The sequence below is a fragment of the Garra rufa genome, chromosome 23 (assembly GCF_049309525.1).
Source record: "Garra rufa chromosome 23, GarRuf1.0, whole genome shotgun sequence".
Taxonomy (NCBI): domain Eukaryota; kingdom Metazoa; phylum Chordata; class Actinopteri; order Cypriniformes; family Cyprinidae; genus Garra; species Garra rufa.
The window spans coordinates 9,899,349-9,917,185 of NC_133383.1; the positions used below are offsets into that span (position 1 = coordinate 9,899,349).

General features: G+C 36.7%; 1 protein-coding gene and 2 pseudogenes across 1 annotated transcript; 1 reads left to right on the plus strand and 2 right to left on the minus strand.

The window, feature by feature from the left end:
• Positions 1–7,542: 7,542 nt before the first annotated feature.
• LOC141298893 (trace amine-associated receptor 13c-like) lies at positions 7,543–8,577 on the minus strand. Its single transcript, XM_073829206.1, has one exon. It carries the CDS (start codon positions 8,554–8,556, stop codon positions 7,543–7,545), a length of 1,014 nt encoding a protein of 337 aa, XP_073685307.1. The 5' UTR covers positions 8,557–8,577.
• Positions 8,578–12,962: 4,385 nt separating this feature from the next.
• LOC141298894 (trace amine-associated receptor 13c-like) lies at positions 12,963–14,372 on the minus strand (annotated as a pseudogene).
• On the plus strand, positions 14,371–16,348 carry LOC141298895 (trace amine-associated receptor 13c-like; annotated as a pseudogene).
• The last annotated feature ends 1,489 nt before the right edge of the window (positions 16,349–17,837 follow it).

A 17,837-nucleotide genomic window follows, 5' to 3' on the forward strand; every position in this document is an offset into this window, starting at 1 on the left:
TAACTTACAGCTATGATTAGTAAGCACAAGGATAGGCAGTCATCATCAGAGGTGTTTAAGTTAGAATCCACTCACTGCTCAAACATTCTTGCACAGTGCTGAATATTGCGTGCTCGCGAATTAAAACACACGAAGTGTAGACATTGTGAAAGATTCATTGTGCATAATATTCATTGTGTTAGAGCTTTATGAGATCGCATATGAACTGAGATGTCAACTTTAGCTTTGTCTGCTTGCATTCTGCTATGGATAAACACAGTAGCTCATGCTTGCTCTTCTGTTAAGAATAACAGTGGTTTGTGAATGTTGATGCTTAGCCTATATAACAAATATTTTATCAGGAGCGTTTATGCTGGGGTTTTGTGAAATTACGAGATGTTACAAAACTGTTTCATGTAAATTCAATTGATGTACTGAAAAAAAACTATATAGGTTACTTTTATGCGGGCAGGAGCGGAACAAAACATGAATGTCGAGGCGGGAACTGAACGAGATAAACATATTTCTGCGGACGCGGCACTGAAAAATACGTCCTGTGCATGTCTCTACATGCAGTGTTAAAATGCCCCCTATTGGTTAAACTCTGCATCAAACGTAATATAAGCATGAAGACGTAATGTGCACATGAAGCGACCTGTCAGTAACGACTTAGATAATAAACCACATTTGATAATAAATCAAAATAATCGCAGCTCTTGCGATTTGAAAATCGCACCCTTTCAAATCGCGATTTCGGTTTAAAAACGATTAATCGTGCAGCCCTAAATTAAATTGTTAGTCTTGATTTGATTCAGGCGTTTTTTTTTGTATTTTCTAGCTCGGGGAACAGACACAGTGTCTATAGACCATTTCAAGGACGTAAACAATAACAAGCGCGTTGGAGCCCTACTGCGCATGTCCGGTCCTGAAGCATTTCCGGTAGCGCTATTTCTCCGATCTGTCAATGCGAGCACATTCTTTTAAAATCTAGCGAAAACGCTACAGTTAAGGTAAAAAGCTGCTCATTATCTAATCGATGCTGCGTGCGTGTACATGGGAGATTGCTTAAAGCATATCACATGGATGAGAACGGAAATGTGGCGAACATTTATTCGTACAATGGATGCCATCAGTCTGAAGAAAGAGTGCAACTTACTTCATGTTTTGTTCCTAAGATATCCGGAGAGGTTGTTCGTGATTAATTCACTTGCATTGCGTGGTCAGTCTGTATTTCTGTTTACATATTTGTTTTCATTAGTACATTACTTTTCACAATACATATCGTTTCAATGCAACACTAAATGTATGCTGTTAAACTAAGCGTTCGATGCTGTTATTACGTATTGAATTCATTTCAAAATGTGTTTGGTTTGGTCGTGTTTGTTGCTGTGGAACAGTGCAAGAAGAGGGTATGAATGCTCCGAGTCATCATGTGATCACAAATAAACAAGACGAACGCAATTCAATGCAGGCTACCGTGTTTTGCATTAACCTGTATATCTGCAGATTAATAAATGCCCGCACAAACACACTACATACAGCATTCATAATTGTTTTTATGCACGTATTTATATGTGTGTGTGTGTGTGTGTGAAACTGAATACTGGTGTAATGTAAAGGCTGATGCCAATTCAGCTTTGCATAACACATTTTTTATAACAAAAAATCATTTAAATAATAAATCATGTTAATGAACATAAAAGACTTTTTTTCAAAAACATAAAAAAATACTTTGTCCAAACTTTTGACCAGTACTGTATATAAACAACATTCTCTCACTTTCAACTGTTTTTATTTCCAACACATGTATTGATATGTAAATATTTGTATGAACATAAAATGCTTCAACAAATGAAACAACAACAACTGAAACAACATTTGAACTGAAATGGAGTACAAAGGGGGAACAAATGTCAAAAGCAGCAGTCTGTATCTGGCCTGGTCATCAGTAGCTTTAAGTACTACACTGAATTAGTGAGTACTACACTCAAGTTCTCAAACACATCTGGGTGTTCATATGGTCAGATGTAGTTTGTCACTGCACAGGATGATCAGATGTCCTTGGGTGTCTACAGATGATGGCTCTCCTAAGGATAAAAGTAGAAAAACAATTATTTAATATAATGCACAATATTAAAAAAATAATGCTATTTGCTTAATACGTAAGTATATATTGGAATTAACATTACCAAAGCTTATGTGATGGAAAAAATATTCACCATTAACATTACCTTTTGTAAACTACTGCTGATAACTGTTACACAATACCACGTTCAAGTTCACTTTCATGTTACTCACTGCATTTGTCAACTGACAAGATAACTAGACGACTAATATGAACTTAGTTATAGCCCACATAACACTTAGCAATAAAACAGAAATAAAAAACTTGCCTTTTTTCACTAACGTTACACACGAATCAAAATGCAAGCTGCATATGTAAACAATGACAAAATGCTAATTTAAATTATACGGCATTATACTTGAAGAGTTAACGTGTATATATATATATATATATATATATATATATATATATAACGTATATATGTTAAGATATACATATAATCAGATTAATTAAAAACGACATTTACTTGCCTGAATCGGAATGTGCGCTGTAATATCCTAGAATTGCTTGTTGTTATCCAGCCTTCTCCTTCACTGCCGCAACTCGGGTGCGTTTCTCGGAAATATACCGTAAAACGCGTCTCATAATGTTAGTTCCGACCCTGGGGAAGCACACAACCACCGAACGACAAGAATCTAATTTTAAATTACACATTTAAACAGGAGGGTTGTATATATGACCGCAATCCCACTGTTCATAAAGCGCTTCTCGCCATTGTTTTCAATGCGCTGGATCATTAACCGGAAACATCCTGGGACCAAAGACGTCACTTTCTTAAGCCGCTGAATAGCGCTTGAAATGGTCTATAGTGTGATATATAGGTGAAAGGGTCTCTATGTGCTGAGAATTAACTGATTTCTGTGACGTGAGGCGGCTAGCAGACGGTCGGTTTAGCCAGTCTGTCTGCTTCCTGACCTGGGCCCCAGTTAGTCAAGTGTAAACGCTAAGACTATGTGCCATATTTCTAGATAGGAGAGATGCTCCACATCCGGAGGGATGAAGACCATCTCTTTTCAACAGGTCAGGTCTGCCCCAGAAACTCTTCCAATTGTCTATGAAACCTATGTTATTTCTTTACTAGGGCTTCATGAAAGATTGAAATTACCAACATATTGCCAATGACCATTGTGATATGCATATCACAAGGCCTAGTTACGTTTAGAGATGCAGATATCACAGAAAACTAATGGTACTCCGATCAAGATATTTAGAGCCAATCACAGAAAGCAGTATCTGCCAATACCATCACTGATAACGATTTTTCTGAAGTCTTTCTTTAACATGTAGAATTATTTTTTTAGTAATACTCAAATCAGGATTTTTACAGACATTTGTTCAAGATCAGATTTTTATTTATTTTTTTAATGGGGGGAGTTTCCCTCGTAGGTGACTCTTGTGGGTGCATAAAAAAAAAAAAAAAAAAGCATCACCTAGCTCGAGGTCCATAGGTCCATGAACCCCATCAGCCGAGGTCTGGACAATTATATAGAAACAAGGGCTGTCAAACGATTAATCATGATTAATCACATCCAAAATAAAAGTTTATAATTACATACTATATGAGTGTGTACAGTCGTGGCCAAAAGTTTTGAGAATTACATAAATATTGGAAATTGGAAAAGTTGCTGCTTAAGTTATTTATAATAGCAATTTGCATATATTCCAGAATGTTATGAAGAGTGATCAGATGAATTGCATAGTCCTTCTTTGCCATGAAAAGTAACTTAATCCCGAAAAAAAAAACTTTCCACTGCATTGTTAAGAAGGCTTCAGGGTGTCCAAGAAAGTCCTGTAAGCGCCAGGATCGTCTCCTAAAGAGGATTCAGCTGCGGGATCGGATTGCCACCAGTGCAGAGCTTGCTCAGGAATGGCAGCAGGCAGGTGTGAGCGCATCTGCACGCACAGTGAGGCCAAGACTTTTGGAAGATGGCCTGGTGTCAAGAAGGGCAGCAAGGAAGCCACTTCTCTCCAAAAACAACATCAGGGACAGATTGATCGTCTGCAAAAAGTATGGCGAATGGACTGCTGAGGACTGGGGCAAAGTCATATTCTCAGATGAAGCCTCTTTCCCATTGTTTGGGGCATCTGGAAAAAGGCTTGTCCGGAGAAGAAAAGGTGAGCGCTACCATCAGTCCGGTGTCATGCCAACAGTAAAGCATCCTGAGACCATTTATGTGTGGGGTTGCTTCTCATCCAAGGGAGTGGGCTCACTCACAATTTTGCCCAAAAACACAGCCATGAATAAAGAATGGTACCAAAACACCCTCCAACAGCAACTTCTTCCAACAATCCAACGACAGTTTGGTGAAGAACAATGCATTTTCCAGCATAAAGCACCGTGCCATAAGGCAAAAGTGATAACTAAGTGGTTTGGGGACCAAAACTTTGACATTTTGGCCCAGATCTTAAAACTTGTTGTCAATCCTCAAGAGGCGGGTGGACAAACAAAAACCCACTAATTCTAACAAACTCCAAGAAGTGATTATGAAAGAATGAATTGCTATCAGTCAGGATTTGGCCCAGAAGTTGATTGAGAGCATGCCCAATTGCGAATTGCAGAGGTACTGAAAAAGAAGGGCCAACGCTGCAAATAAGGACTCTGCATGAATGTCATGTAATTGTCAATGAAAACCTTTGAAATGTATGAAGTGCTTGTAATTATATTTCAGTACATCACAGAAACAACTGAAACAAAGATCTAAAAGCAGTTGAGCAGCAAACTTTGTGAAAACTAATATTTGTGTCATTCTCAACTTTTGGCCACGACTGTACTGTGTGTGTATATATATTATGTATATATAAATACACACACGTTTGTTAAAGAAAAATATTTTACATTTTAAATCTAAAATATTTATAATTTTATATAATTTAAATTAAATACAAGTATAACTGTTCATACATATAACTTTTTTAAAAAATCTTTACATGTTTGTGTGTATATTTATTTATACATTTGACAGCCCTAATAAAAACCTATTGATGGTTTTTGCAAGAGTAGGGTATCTGCAGCATATTTAAGACCTGAAAAAAATAAATAAATGAAGAAATAATTTAAATAACTGTAAAAAGCATGATTTACAATTCAGATGCAGGTTTCACAAAAAAAAAAAAAAAAAAAAAAAAAAATCTTAAATTATAAACTTCACATTTCAGCCTTCAGGGGTCAAAAGTATCAATCCTTATATTAATTTAAACAATTATTATCAATCAAGTATTATATTAATTAAATAACATATACATATGTTACTGCCTTTATTGTTTAAATTTGTATAACACATTATTTTGTCAATCCATCAGTTCACATTTAAAACTACGAGTTTGCTGCTTAAAACCATGGATTGATTTTCACGTTGGTTGTTTTTGACAACAGCAGACGTACGAGCTGATTAAAAATGGCAGATCATTCTCTTCCAGCAGGAGGCGCTTTCAGAATGGTAGTACACAAAGCAGCGCCGCAGCTGACTTTGAAACAAGCACCGCTCATATTTATTCAATGGATAGCCTTTTAAAGTTCAATCACAATTCTTGTCTTTCAGTCCCCACATTTAAGACAACCTGAAATCATAATTAAGACTCAACCCCTAATAACACTGCAGTCATCAATGAAAATTAAGAGCTTTATTTCAAGCACCAACTTCCAAAAACAACCCTTACACAGAATACGTTTCTTTTTGTTTTCCCCACTATGTTCGGTGCGCAAAAAAAATATTAGGGGAGTGAATTAATATCAGCACATGAAGTATATTCATCTCTCATTGTCTATGAGAGAATGTGCACGCCAGATGCTGAAAGCGCTGTTTTTACTTTCACTTTAAAATATTGCGCAGTTTTCACGTTGCTTCTGTGATATTCATTCGCTCACCTTCATGGTTTAAAACATAAATATTTATTAAAATACAGTATATTGAAAAAAACTATATTTAAAAATAGAAACTTAACAATATTGCGACTAACCCCAAACATAATGCGTTTTGCATCAACCTTTTTCACTCACTGAAAGCTACATCTGTCTGTACGCAATGCAACAATCTCTGCTCTCATCACTGAATGGAAGATTGCACCCAAACGCCGACCCTGATGTGCTTGATATAAATTTATTTATTAGAAATTAGCGTTTGGTATTTTTTTATTTCATTATGTCAAAAGCCTTCACGGTCCGCATGGACGCATCTCACGGTCCAGATTCGGACCGGAGTCCACCAGTTGACGACCAGGGACCTAAATGTTTGATCAGGCAGTGCATGTTAGTGATATGTAATGTCTTAGAGAAAGAGCAGAGAAAGAAATACAGATGTTTATTAACAAAAGTATAGGTGTAGGAAACCGGAACTTAAGAGAATTAAAAACTGAAGGACTACATATAACAAGACCACAAAGACATAACCATTTTAGTACATTTTAGGGGCCAATGTTTATTGCTACTTTTGAATTGCCCGAGCCACTTTGTGTGCACTAGGCCTCTGACCTGCCATTTAGACAGTGACTTTGCATCTTCATTAATTTGACCAAATTCAGACTGAAATTAATTGCCGAAGGAAATTCACTTGTGTTTCTGTTTGGTAGTTCACATCTGTAAGTAATCCCGAGGGTCCTTTTAACACATGTTCAGTGTTAAAGTTCAGCTGCAATGACAATCTGAGACTGATCTGTTCATTAAGGGTGTGAAGACAAATACATGCAATACACTGATGCTGCATTGTCCTCAGAGGACTGAGAGTTTGTTTTCATGGGTTAAAATTAGCTAAATGTTGACAGTTGGAATCAGCATAAATAATAAAAATAAGAATTAATTCATAATTATATTATTTGATTGTTGATTATGTAATAATGCAGATACAAGGTGTTGGAGATCTTATCATGTGCAGAGGCCTGCCTTTAGCTCTTTGTTAAAGCAGTGTAATGCATGTGTGTCTACTACAGTCTTTGGTTATCATATCTATGGACTACAGGCTGTGACACCAAGCGGCCATAAAATAAATAGCAGTGCAGAGGGCGGCTGGTGTCACCTCGCATCACTAGTGTCTGACCTGAAAGTTGCACTTGAACACACCAAAGAGATTACGGCCAACGGCCGACTAGCATGTATGTTCTGTGCCTGCTTGATATAAAACACCTTTCTATAAAATCAGGTGCAACTAGGACTGAAGATATACAAAGTATGAACAAAGCAAAGTCTACTTCTTTCCAGTCATCTACAGAATTGGGGGCACAATAAAATTTTACCTTGTGCTATATCCACAATTACAGGTCTCAGTATAAAGTCCAAGAACATTGACATAGTGAAACAAAAGCCTACTCGGTACACCTTTAAACCCTTTTACTTAAGTAGATGTGATGCATCCTTTAAACACAAAAGAGATATTGGCAGCCTTCATAATCTTTGCATTTTTATTTTGCACAGTTGTGGGTAAATAATCCCTTTAATATTTAGTTGATCATGAATGATAATCTGTAAAAATGTCCATCAGAGAGGATGCTGGCTGAAATATTCTAAGTGTTAGAATGTGTTTAACTGATATTTTAAACCAGCGGTAAAATAAAGCATAGATAAGAGGATTCAGACCACAGCTAACATATAGAGTCCATGATAGGAATGTCATTGTAGTAGAAGAGATTGTTGTGATATCTGTGAGTGAACAGATATTAAAAGGAATCCAGCAAAGCAGATGAACTGTTACAATGATTCCTAATGTCAGAGCAGCTTTACTCTCAGATTTCCTCTTCACTGAACCTTCCACTACACATTTACCACCCTTCATCAGAGAGTTTATAACTTTCACTTGCCTCTGTACAACATAAAATATTCTCAAATACACTGTAATAATCACAACACAAGGAAATAGAAAGAAAAGGATCAAATCAGTCAATCTCCAAGCAGGCTTAAGCATAATTATACACTGACCATAACATAATCTTTTGTGTGAGATATTAAAATATCCGTTACTAATTACATTCTCAATATTGTAAACTGAACAGCAAAACCAGCAGAGACAAATGCATATTAAAGTTTTAGTTGTGGTTATTTTCTGTGGGTAGAGTAAAGGGTGACACACAGCCACATAACGATCGACAGCAATTAAAACTAAATTACCAACAGATGTAAAAAGAAGCAGCCTGACGAGAATTACAAACAGTCCACAGTATGTGTCTCCAAAATACCAACATGTCTCATTTTGCTTGATGCCCTCTATGGGTATCACAATAAGTCCGGTAAGCAGGTCAGCCACAGCCAGAGAGAGAATGATCAGGTTGGTTGGAGTGTGAAGCTTCTTGAAGTGAGAGATGGAGATGATCACCAGCAGATTCAGACACACAATCCATGCTGACAGCACTGATACAAACAGGTAAATTATATTATGTTCATGCCTGGAGCGTTTTCCTTTGATACATGATGAGTTGATGGCAGGAAAGCAGTATTGATTCTCATGATCCTCTGTTTCATAGGCCATGATTGAGTCTCCTCCTTGAGTTTGTTCTGCTCTCCTTACTGTCCTTTCATTTATACAGTGTCTGGATCAGACTAGACCACCCTTTACCGCCCACTCTGATGCTGAGCAGTGGTTTAATTATTTTCTTGAAGCATAAACACTGCAGATTTGTGAAAGCAACTGTAGACTGAAAATGCAAGTACATGAACAATTTGTTTAAAAGTTTTAGAGATGCACCGATTGCAACTTTCTTGGCCGATTCCGATTTTTGCCAATTCTGATTTTCATATACAGAAATATTTTCTTTAATTCAATTTTTTATTTTTTAATAAAAGAAATTAATAAACATTACAGGATCTTCTCACAATAAAATAACTTTAACAAAATAAAGTGCTCTGTGCCTTTAAAATGTCACTATAAGTACTAACAAAAATCTACTTTTCTTAAATGAATTTTATTATGGAAGAATTTTTAAAACATTAATTACAGGATCGTCTCACAACAATAACTTTACTAACAAAGTGCACTGTGTCTTCAAACAGTTAGAAATAACAATGCTATTATTTAATTCTATTACTAACTATATGCTATTACTTGAGCATTAATGGCAAATTTTTCTTGATAAAGAGAAGCATTTCTGCCTTGTCACCAATTAATCCAGCGTTACTACATTTCAGAACATTCATTCACATATTTGCGCTACGCCACCGCACACAGATGAAACTTAATAAAGAAGTGTGACATACATGCATCTGTAATAATACAATTTAAATTCACGTATCACACGTTTTAATTACCTTCAAATGGAACATATATGCTCGCTGCGAACTATTAAGTTTAAAGCAAGCGTATATGTTCCATTTGAAGCTGTGTGTGAAGTAGGGCTGGGCCGATAAACAATATCATATCGAATCGCGATAAAATTTGTTAATAACGATGATAAGCTCTAGGCATTTTTTGCTCGATATGGATTAATCTAAGAGCCAATCACACAGCAGAAATATGCGATAACAGCCAATCAGCATGCAGCGTGTGTGTGCACAAAGTACAAAGTTCATTTCCTACCGCACTTTGCGAAGCAAACTTAACACCAGGACGAAAAAAAAAACAGTGGAAGCAGCGACGAAAGTGAATCTAACCTAATCGTAGCACGAATTCCATTATATAAGTGGTTTGGCTATCCGAAAAATTTGCCGCAATTGTTAAAACTGAAACCGAAAGCAAAACATGCCCGCGCATTCAAAAGCAATTTTAATACCCCAAGTTTAGAGAGTGACTCCCCAACGCACGCAAATTAGGCTACATGACATATCTAGGCTGTTATTAGCATGTAGGCTATAATGGGTTGTGTATGTGTATAGCTGTGCATTATGCTTGAAATATTCGGTCTCTATTTGCACTTTGAATATTTAGAGGGTAGCCTACTTTGATTATGGCTGAATTGTTTTCTCTTATTACAATTAAGAAAAATTGTCTCGTAATTTTTTTGTTATTTATACTGTAGATTGTTTAAAAATGCAGTGGTTGCCTCTAATTGAAATATCTCAATCTATGATCGAGAAAATGAACAATTGTGTTAATAATAATTAAATAAATAAATGTTACAAATTATGTTTTTACAATAATTTTATGTTTACATTTTGTACATTTACTCTCATTTACTCTGTCACAACTTTTATTTCATTTATTTTAGTAATCTGTTTTAACTTTAAAGGCCAAATCTGTAATCTGTTTTTGTTAATAAACTATAGTTTAAAATGTAATTTAATGAACCCTTTAATTTTTGCGGCTTTAGTCATTGTTGGGATACTATTTTAAAGCTGGCAACATCAGCAGCTTATATAGGAATATATATCGTTATCGTTCAGTATGGGAAAAAATTATCGAGATTACATTTTTGCCATATCGCCCAGCCCTAGTGTGAAGACGCTGTATGCGGTGGCATAGTGCAAATATGTGAATGAATGTTCCGAAATGTAGTAAACTTCAAGGGAGTAGGGTGCAATGACGACTATACAGGGACCATGTTAATGGGAACACAGTTCATTAACAGAGCCTACTTCTAACGAGCTGTTTATCTGAATTAGGTGTGTTAACTAAGAGAGACATGCAAAATATGCAGAGACGTGGGTCGCGATCTACCACATGTCCAGCTAAGCTAAACAAGCGCTCACTTTCAACACTTTGGCGAGCTTTGGCTTGGACTCGGAGCGCTAGCTTTCGCTGCTTTCCCCTTTTTTAAACTGGGCATATTCAGCTGAGTGATGGTGTTTTAAGTGTCTTATTTGGTTTGTTGTTCCATTTTTTTTTTTTTTTTTTGTGGTTGTTTCCCCACGTTGTATTTTGGCATTACAAATGTTACAAAACATCTTTGTGTCATCTTCACTGACAGAAAAAAAACTTCCAAACCAATTAAATGTTTTGACGCGACTGTGAGTGCGTGCGCGTAGCTGTGATGTAATTGCATGATCGGCTCGGAATCGGCAAGACTAGGCATTGACCGGCCGGTCACCGATCCGGGCCGATCATGCAAAAAAATCGTCCAATTCCGATCACTAGCTGGTCAATCTGTGCATCTCTAATTAGTTCTAATATAGGGCAAGCTGTCTGTAGCATTTTAATCACAAGTAGATTGAAAACATTTAAAATGTGCAGTTTTTCATTTAAATTAGGTTGAAGCAAAAACAGAAAGGTCTTGAGCTTTGTGAACATACTACATAAAACATCTGCACAAAACAAAAACAGCAGACGGGCTAAATGAGAATGCAGATTCAGTCTCTGGCAGCAGGTGGTGCTTATTGAAAAGCAGATACAGCATTTTCTCTGGTCGCCACTGTAAACAGCAGCGCTGTGCTTAAACCAAAGTCCCTTTAAGGCAAGTCATGTCACTCGGCGGCCATCTTTGAAACGCCTCTCGGGCATACAAGTGCAGCTCCTATCTGTTTGAATGGGGAAACATCAAATTCTCCTAAACTGTTCACAAAGCTTACGATTAAATTTCATATTTTAAATCTCCAAAGAAATCCAACAAGAACTGCCTCATAAATATGGTTCCTTGTGCTTGAATAGCGTTAAAAAAACGCTTATTTTTCCGGCTAGATGAGCCAGTGCGCATGCGCAATACTGAACGCACGTCTTAGAGCGCCGGCTGTTTCTATAGCAACCGGGACTTCTAACGGCAGATGCTGTGACGCGCTGACTTTACTGATCAACGATTGGCTCTTTCACTAAGAAGGCGGAGCTTCGCGGCCATGATGACCGTTTCATTGTTCCCCATTCAAAACTACACGAGTGACATGTCTTTGGTATTCTATAGTCTTTGGCTTAAACACTACTTTAATATGCGTTATATAGAGGCAAGATGAAAAAAAAAAAAGAACGTAAAGTTTTCTGAAGACATATATTCATATATATTCATAATTCTTACCCTCAATTGAATATTGTGAACAGTGATCTTACTATGCCTGTAAAATATTTTCTAATGTTTATAGTTATTGTTAAATACATTAATTTTTATAGGTTAAATATGCAGCTTGTTAATAAAGATTCTATTTGATCTATTTGAGAATTTGCTTTCGTTATCGCACTCATCAATCCGCTCGAGAGTGGCCTCACCGCGGCCAGATCTTCTGGAATTTACCATTGGCTCTGATGTATCTTTAGTGGTTACACATGAGATATAATTTGTTATGGGTAAATCTAACAGTAGTTTTTAGTCTCTTTAATCTATTATTTGTTCCAGAGAAGATAGTTTTGGCAAAATCACGTGTTTATGTAAATTCAGTGCTGTATATCAGAAAGCTGCCTTCATTCTTGACTGAATTGCCTAGCAACTTTTTAATGGCTGTTTTTGTTGTTGTTGTTGATGAACTATTATTACTTAATAATTAATGTAAATAAACCATATTTTAAACAATATATTTAATAATTGTGTTTAGCATTGAGGAGTGTGACTGAAATACATTTGTATGAAGTCTCGGGTGCTATAGATACATCTGCAACAAACACAATATACAGACTGTGGTGGGGCCTTATATACATTTACAGAGATATTGGGTTCCTTGTTGGTAATATTTGTGATACATTTTTTTTCATTTTATTAAATGAACACACATGTGATACATTTATACATTTGTCATTTGTAAGTTTGATGCTAGCATGTTGATAAGGTAATACCGTGATACTTTAATAAGCATGCATATATACATAACAGACATATTGGTTAAAGCAGTCCATTTTTATTACATGATACTTCTTTGTACTGATTATTTTTAGCAGTGAATTAATTTGATTATTGCGGTGTGCTTTGGGATCATGTCTCTGTGAGGAATATATGTAATGCTTTCTTAGAAGAAAGAACAGATATTGTTTATTGCATCTTTAATCTGCACAGTTCTGGGTAAACAGTTCCTTTAATATTTAGTTAATCATGAATGATAGTCTGTAAAAATGTCTATTAGAGAGGATGCTGGCTGAAATATTCTAAGAGTTATAATGTGTTTAACTGAGATTTTAAACCAGCGGTAAAATAAAGCATAGATGAGAGGATTCAGACCACAGCTAACATACAGAGTCCATGATAGGAATGTCATTGTAGTAGAAGATATTGTTGTGATTTCTGTTAGTGAACAGATATTAAAAGGAATCCAGGAAAGCAGATACACTGTCACAATGATTCCTAATGTCAGAGCAGCTTTACTCTCAGATTTCCTCTTCACTGAACCTTCCACTACACATTTACCACCCTTCATCAGAGAGTTTATAACTTTCACTTGCCATTGTACAACATAAAATATCCTCAAATATGCAGTAATAATCACAACACAAGGAAATAGAAAGAAAATGGTCAAATCACTAAATCTCCAAGCAAGATTAAGCATAATAATACACTGACCATAACATAACCTCTTGTGTGAGATATTAAAATATCCGTTACTAATTACATTCTCAATATTATAAACTGAACAGCAAAGCCAGCAGAGACAAATGCTTATTAAAGTTTTAGTTGTGGTTATTTTCTGTGGGTAGAGTAAAGGGTGACACACAGCCACATAACGATCGACAGCAATTAAAACTAAATTACTAACAGATGTACAAAGGAGCAGCCTAACGAGAATTACAAACAGTCCACAGTAAGTATCACCAAAGTACCAACATGTCTCATTTTGCTTGATGCCCTCTAAGGGTGTCACAATAAGTCCAGTAAGCAGATCTGCCACAGCCAGAGAGAGAATGATCAGGTTGGTTGGAGTGTGAAGCTTCTTGAAGTGAGAGATGGAGATGATCACCAGCAGATTCAGAAACACAGTCCATGCTGACAGCAGTGATACAAACAGGTAAATTATATTGTGTTCATGCCTGGAGCGTTTTCCTTTGATACATGATGAGTTGATGGCAGGAAAGCAGTATTGAATCTCATGATCCTCTGTCTCATAGGCCATGATTGAGTCTCTTCCTGTTAGGAGTTTGTTGTGCTCTCCTTACTGTCCTTTCATTTATATAGTATCTGGATCGCCCATTTACCGCCCACTCTGATGCTGAATAATGACATAATTATTTAAGTTTAAACACAAATGTGGATTTAAACTAATTTGTAACATAGGTTGAAGTCCTTCCTTGTATACTGCTAAGTGTGCTTGTAAGCTATTTGTTTGTAGCTATTAATTGTCAGTTTTTTCTTCTTTAAGACCTTCATGTATCTTCAGCAGCAATGAGTATTAGTTTTCCTTAATGGAATTAATGTTCCTTGATATGATTGTTTACATTTAAATTAAGGTAAATAATAACATTTATTATGGCATTGATAAACCAGTTCTAACCTGACTAGTTCTTGTCATGGCCAATGTTATTTGTTTGTCTGAGGTAATTCAACTGAATGAAAATGGAACTTTGTGAATACTTGCTCTTTCTGGGTACCACTGGGTAGAAAATGTGTTAATTTAAAAGAAACACTCTGATTGGGGGATTTAAACTTTTGAAATATGGAAGCTGCAGTCATGAAAGCTTGTAGAGGCCAATGATAATGCAAATGCTTGAAATGCTTTCAGGGTACATAACATGGTAAATTTATTGAGAGCTAAAATTATTATTTATCATGCAGCTCTGAATGTTAGTGTAAAGTCTCTTTCAGGATATTTTGGGGGCTGCACTGTAATTTATCCTCCATTTTTTTCACAATGCACTTAGATAATTAAGAAAGAGATCGACAAACAAATGTTAGAGATTTTGGCAGTACAAATGTCAATTGTGAGCCTTTCTTTTTTTGCAGTAAGTATTTCACCAAATAAAGAACATTGTCATTTACTCATTTACTGTTTCACAGCTGTTCTTTTTATTTTGGGGGCAGTCATGGCCTAATGGTTAGAGAGTCAGACTTGTAACCTGAAGGTTGTAGGTTCGAGTCTCAGGTCCAGCAGGGATTGTCAGTGGGGGGAGTGAATGATCAGCGCTCTCTTCACCGAACTTACTTTCTTTTCATTATTCTTTTCTTTTGTTCAGTAGAGTATTGATCTATGTATGCATGTATGATGACAATATGTCATGGTCAATATGCAAATGTTCTTGGACTTCATTGTGGATATAGCATCAAGTAAAAGCAACATTTTAGTCCCATGCCTTGATTGTTTACTTATGTGCACAGTAATTTGACTACCAAGTTTGGAATTATTAAAAGAAAGCAATTACATCATTTTGCAGCATCAGAGTGGGCGGTAGATGGGTTGTTCAGTCTGATCCAGACACTGTATAAATGAAAGGACCGTGAGGAAAGCAGAACAAACTCCTAACAGGAGGAGACTCACACATGGCCTATGAGACAGAGGAACATGAGACTCATTACTGCTTTCCTGCAATCAACTCATCATGTATCAAGGAAAAACGCTCCAGTCATGAATACATTATCATGTATGTGTTTTTTGCATTGCTGTCAGCATGGACTGTGTTTCTGAACCTGCTGGTGATCATCTCCATCTCTCACTTCAAGAAACTTCACACTCCAACCAACCTGATCATTCTCTCTCTGGCTGTGGCCGACATGTTTGTTGGACTTATTGTAATGCCCGTGGATGCTATTAAACTGATTGAGACGTGTTGGTATTTTGGAGACACCTTCTGTGATGCGTTTATGATAATCATGGGACTGGTTATCTCAACATCTATCTGTAACATAATTTTAATTGCTGTTGATCGTTATGTGGCTATTTGTCACCCTATACAGTACCCACGTAAAATAACCATGACCAGAACTTTAATATGCATCTGTCTCTGCTGGTTTTTCTCCTCAACGTACAACATTGGCTATTTAATTAGTGGCAGATATTTTGAAGCATCCCAAAGACAAGATGTATGCTATGGAAGATGCTTTTTAGTAATAAATTTTTCATGGACGTTCACTGACATGTTCTTTTCCTTCTTGTTACCCTGTACTATAATTATAACTTTGTATTTGAGGGTATTTTATGTTGCACATCAGCAAGTGAAAGTTATAAACTCTCTGATGAAGAGTGGTAAATGTGAAATGGAAGGTTCAGTGAAGAGAAAATCTGAGAGCAAAGCTGCTCTGACATTAGGAATCGTTGTGACAGTTTATCTGCTTTGCTATATTCCCTTTTATATATTGTCTGTAACAGGGACTACTATAATCTCTTCTGCCACAATGACATTTCTAATATGGACTTTGTATGTTAACTCCGGTCTGAATCCTCTTATCTATGCTTTATTCTACCGCTGGTTTAAAATATCAGTTAAACACATCTTAACATTTAAAATACTCAAGCCAGCATCCTCTCTTGTAGACATTTTTACGGATTGTTAATGATTAATAATGATATATTAGATAGCTAGCATACAATTCTAAATTCTTAGATTGGGTGTTAAACTGGACAGGCAGACATTATCAGAAGAAATAAATCAGTACTTACCATGACTACTTTTGTGTGTTTTTTTTCTTTTCTGTGTTCTTGTCATGGCCTTATTTTTAATTTGGCTGAGATCATTTTTAACATGAAACATGTTGATGGTTTTGTTTGTTAAATGTTCATTCAGTGTGCATTTATAAGTAGTCAACCATGTGATCACTGAACATGCAGTGCAGATATTCTCTTTTACTGTGCCTACAGAACATGGTCATCAATTTTAATGATAAATGCATTAGAGAGAGAGAGAGAGAGAGGGAGAGAGTGTGTGTGTGTGTGTGTGTGTGTGTGTATAGTCAGGTCCATAAATATTGGGACATTGACACAATTCTAACATTTTTGGCTCTATACACCACCACAATGGATTTGAACTGCAGACTGTCAGCTTCCCACTGCGCAAAGATGTGAAAGACACGTCCAAACAACATCTAGTCAGACATCTAGTGGGTTTAATTTCAAGGGCATTTACATCCAAATCAGGTGAACGGTGTAGGAACAGTTGGTATATGTGCCTCCCACTTGTTAAGGGACCAAAAGTAATGGGACAATTGGCTTCTCTGCTGTTCCATGGCCAGGTGTGTGTTATTTCCTCATTATCCCAATTACAATGAGCAGATAAAAGGTCCAGAGTTCATTTTAAGTGTGCTATTTGCATTTGGAATCTGTTGCTGTCAACTCTCAAGACGAGATCCAAAGAGCGGTCACCATCAGTGAAGCAAGCCATCATTAGGCTGAAAAAAAAAAAAACATCAGAGAGATAGCAAAAACATTAGGCGTGGCCAAAACAACTGTTTGGAACATTCTTAAAAAGAAGGAACGCACCGGTGAGCTCAGCAACACCAGAAGACCCGGAAGACCACGGAAAACAACTGTGGTGGATGACCGAGGAATTCTTTCCCTGGTGAAGAAAACACCCTTCACAACAGTTGGCCAGATCAAGAACACTCTCCAGGAGGTAGGTGTATGTGTGTCAAAGTCAACAATCAAGAGAAGACTTCACCAGAGTGAATACAAAAGGTTCACCACAAGATGTAAACCATTGGTGAGACTCAAAAACAGGAAGGCCAGATTAGAGTTTGCCAAACGACATCTAAAAAAGCCTTCACAGTTCTGGAACAACATGCTATGGACAGATGAGACCCCCATCAACTTGTACCAGAGTGATGGGAAGAGAAGAGTATGGAGAAGGAACTGCTCATGATCCTAAGATTACCACCTCATCAGTGAAGCAGCAGCAGGATGAATTCTGAAGTGTTTCGGGCAATATTATCTGCTCATCTTCAGCCAAATGCTTCAGAACTTATTGGACGGTGCTTCACAGTGCAGATGGACAATGACCCAAGGCATACTGCAAAAGCAACCAAAGAGTTTTTTAAGGGAAAGAAGTGT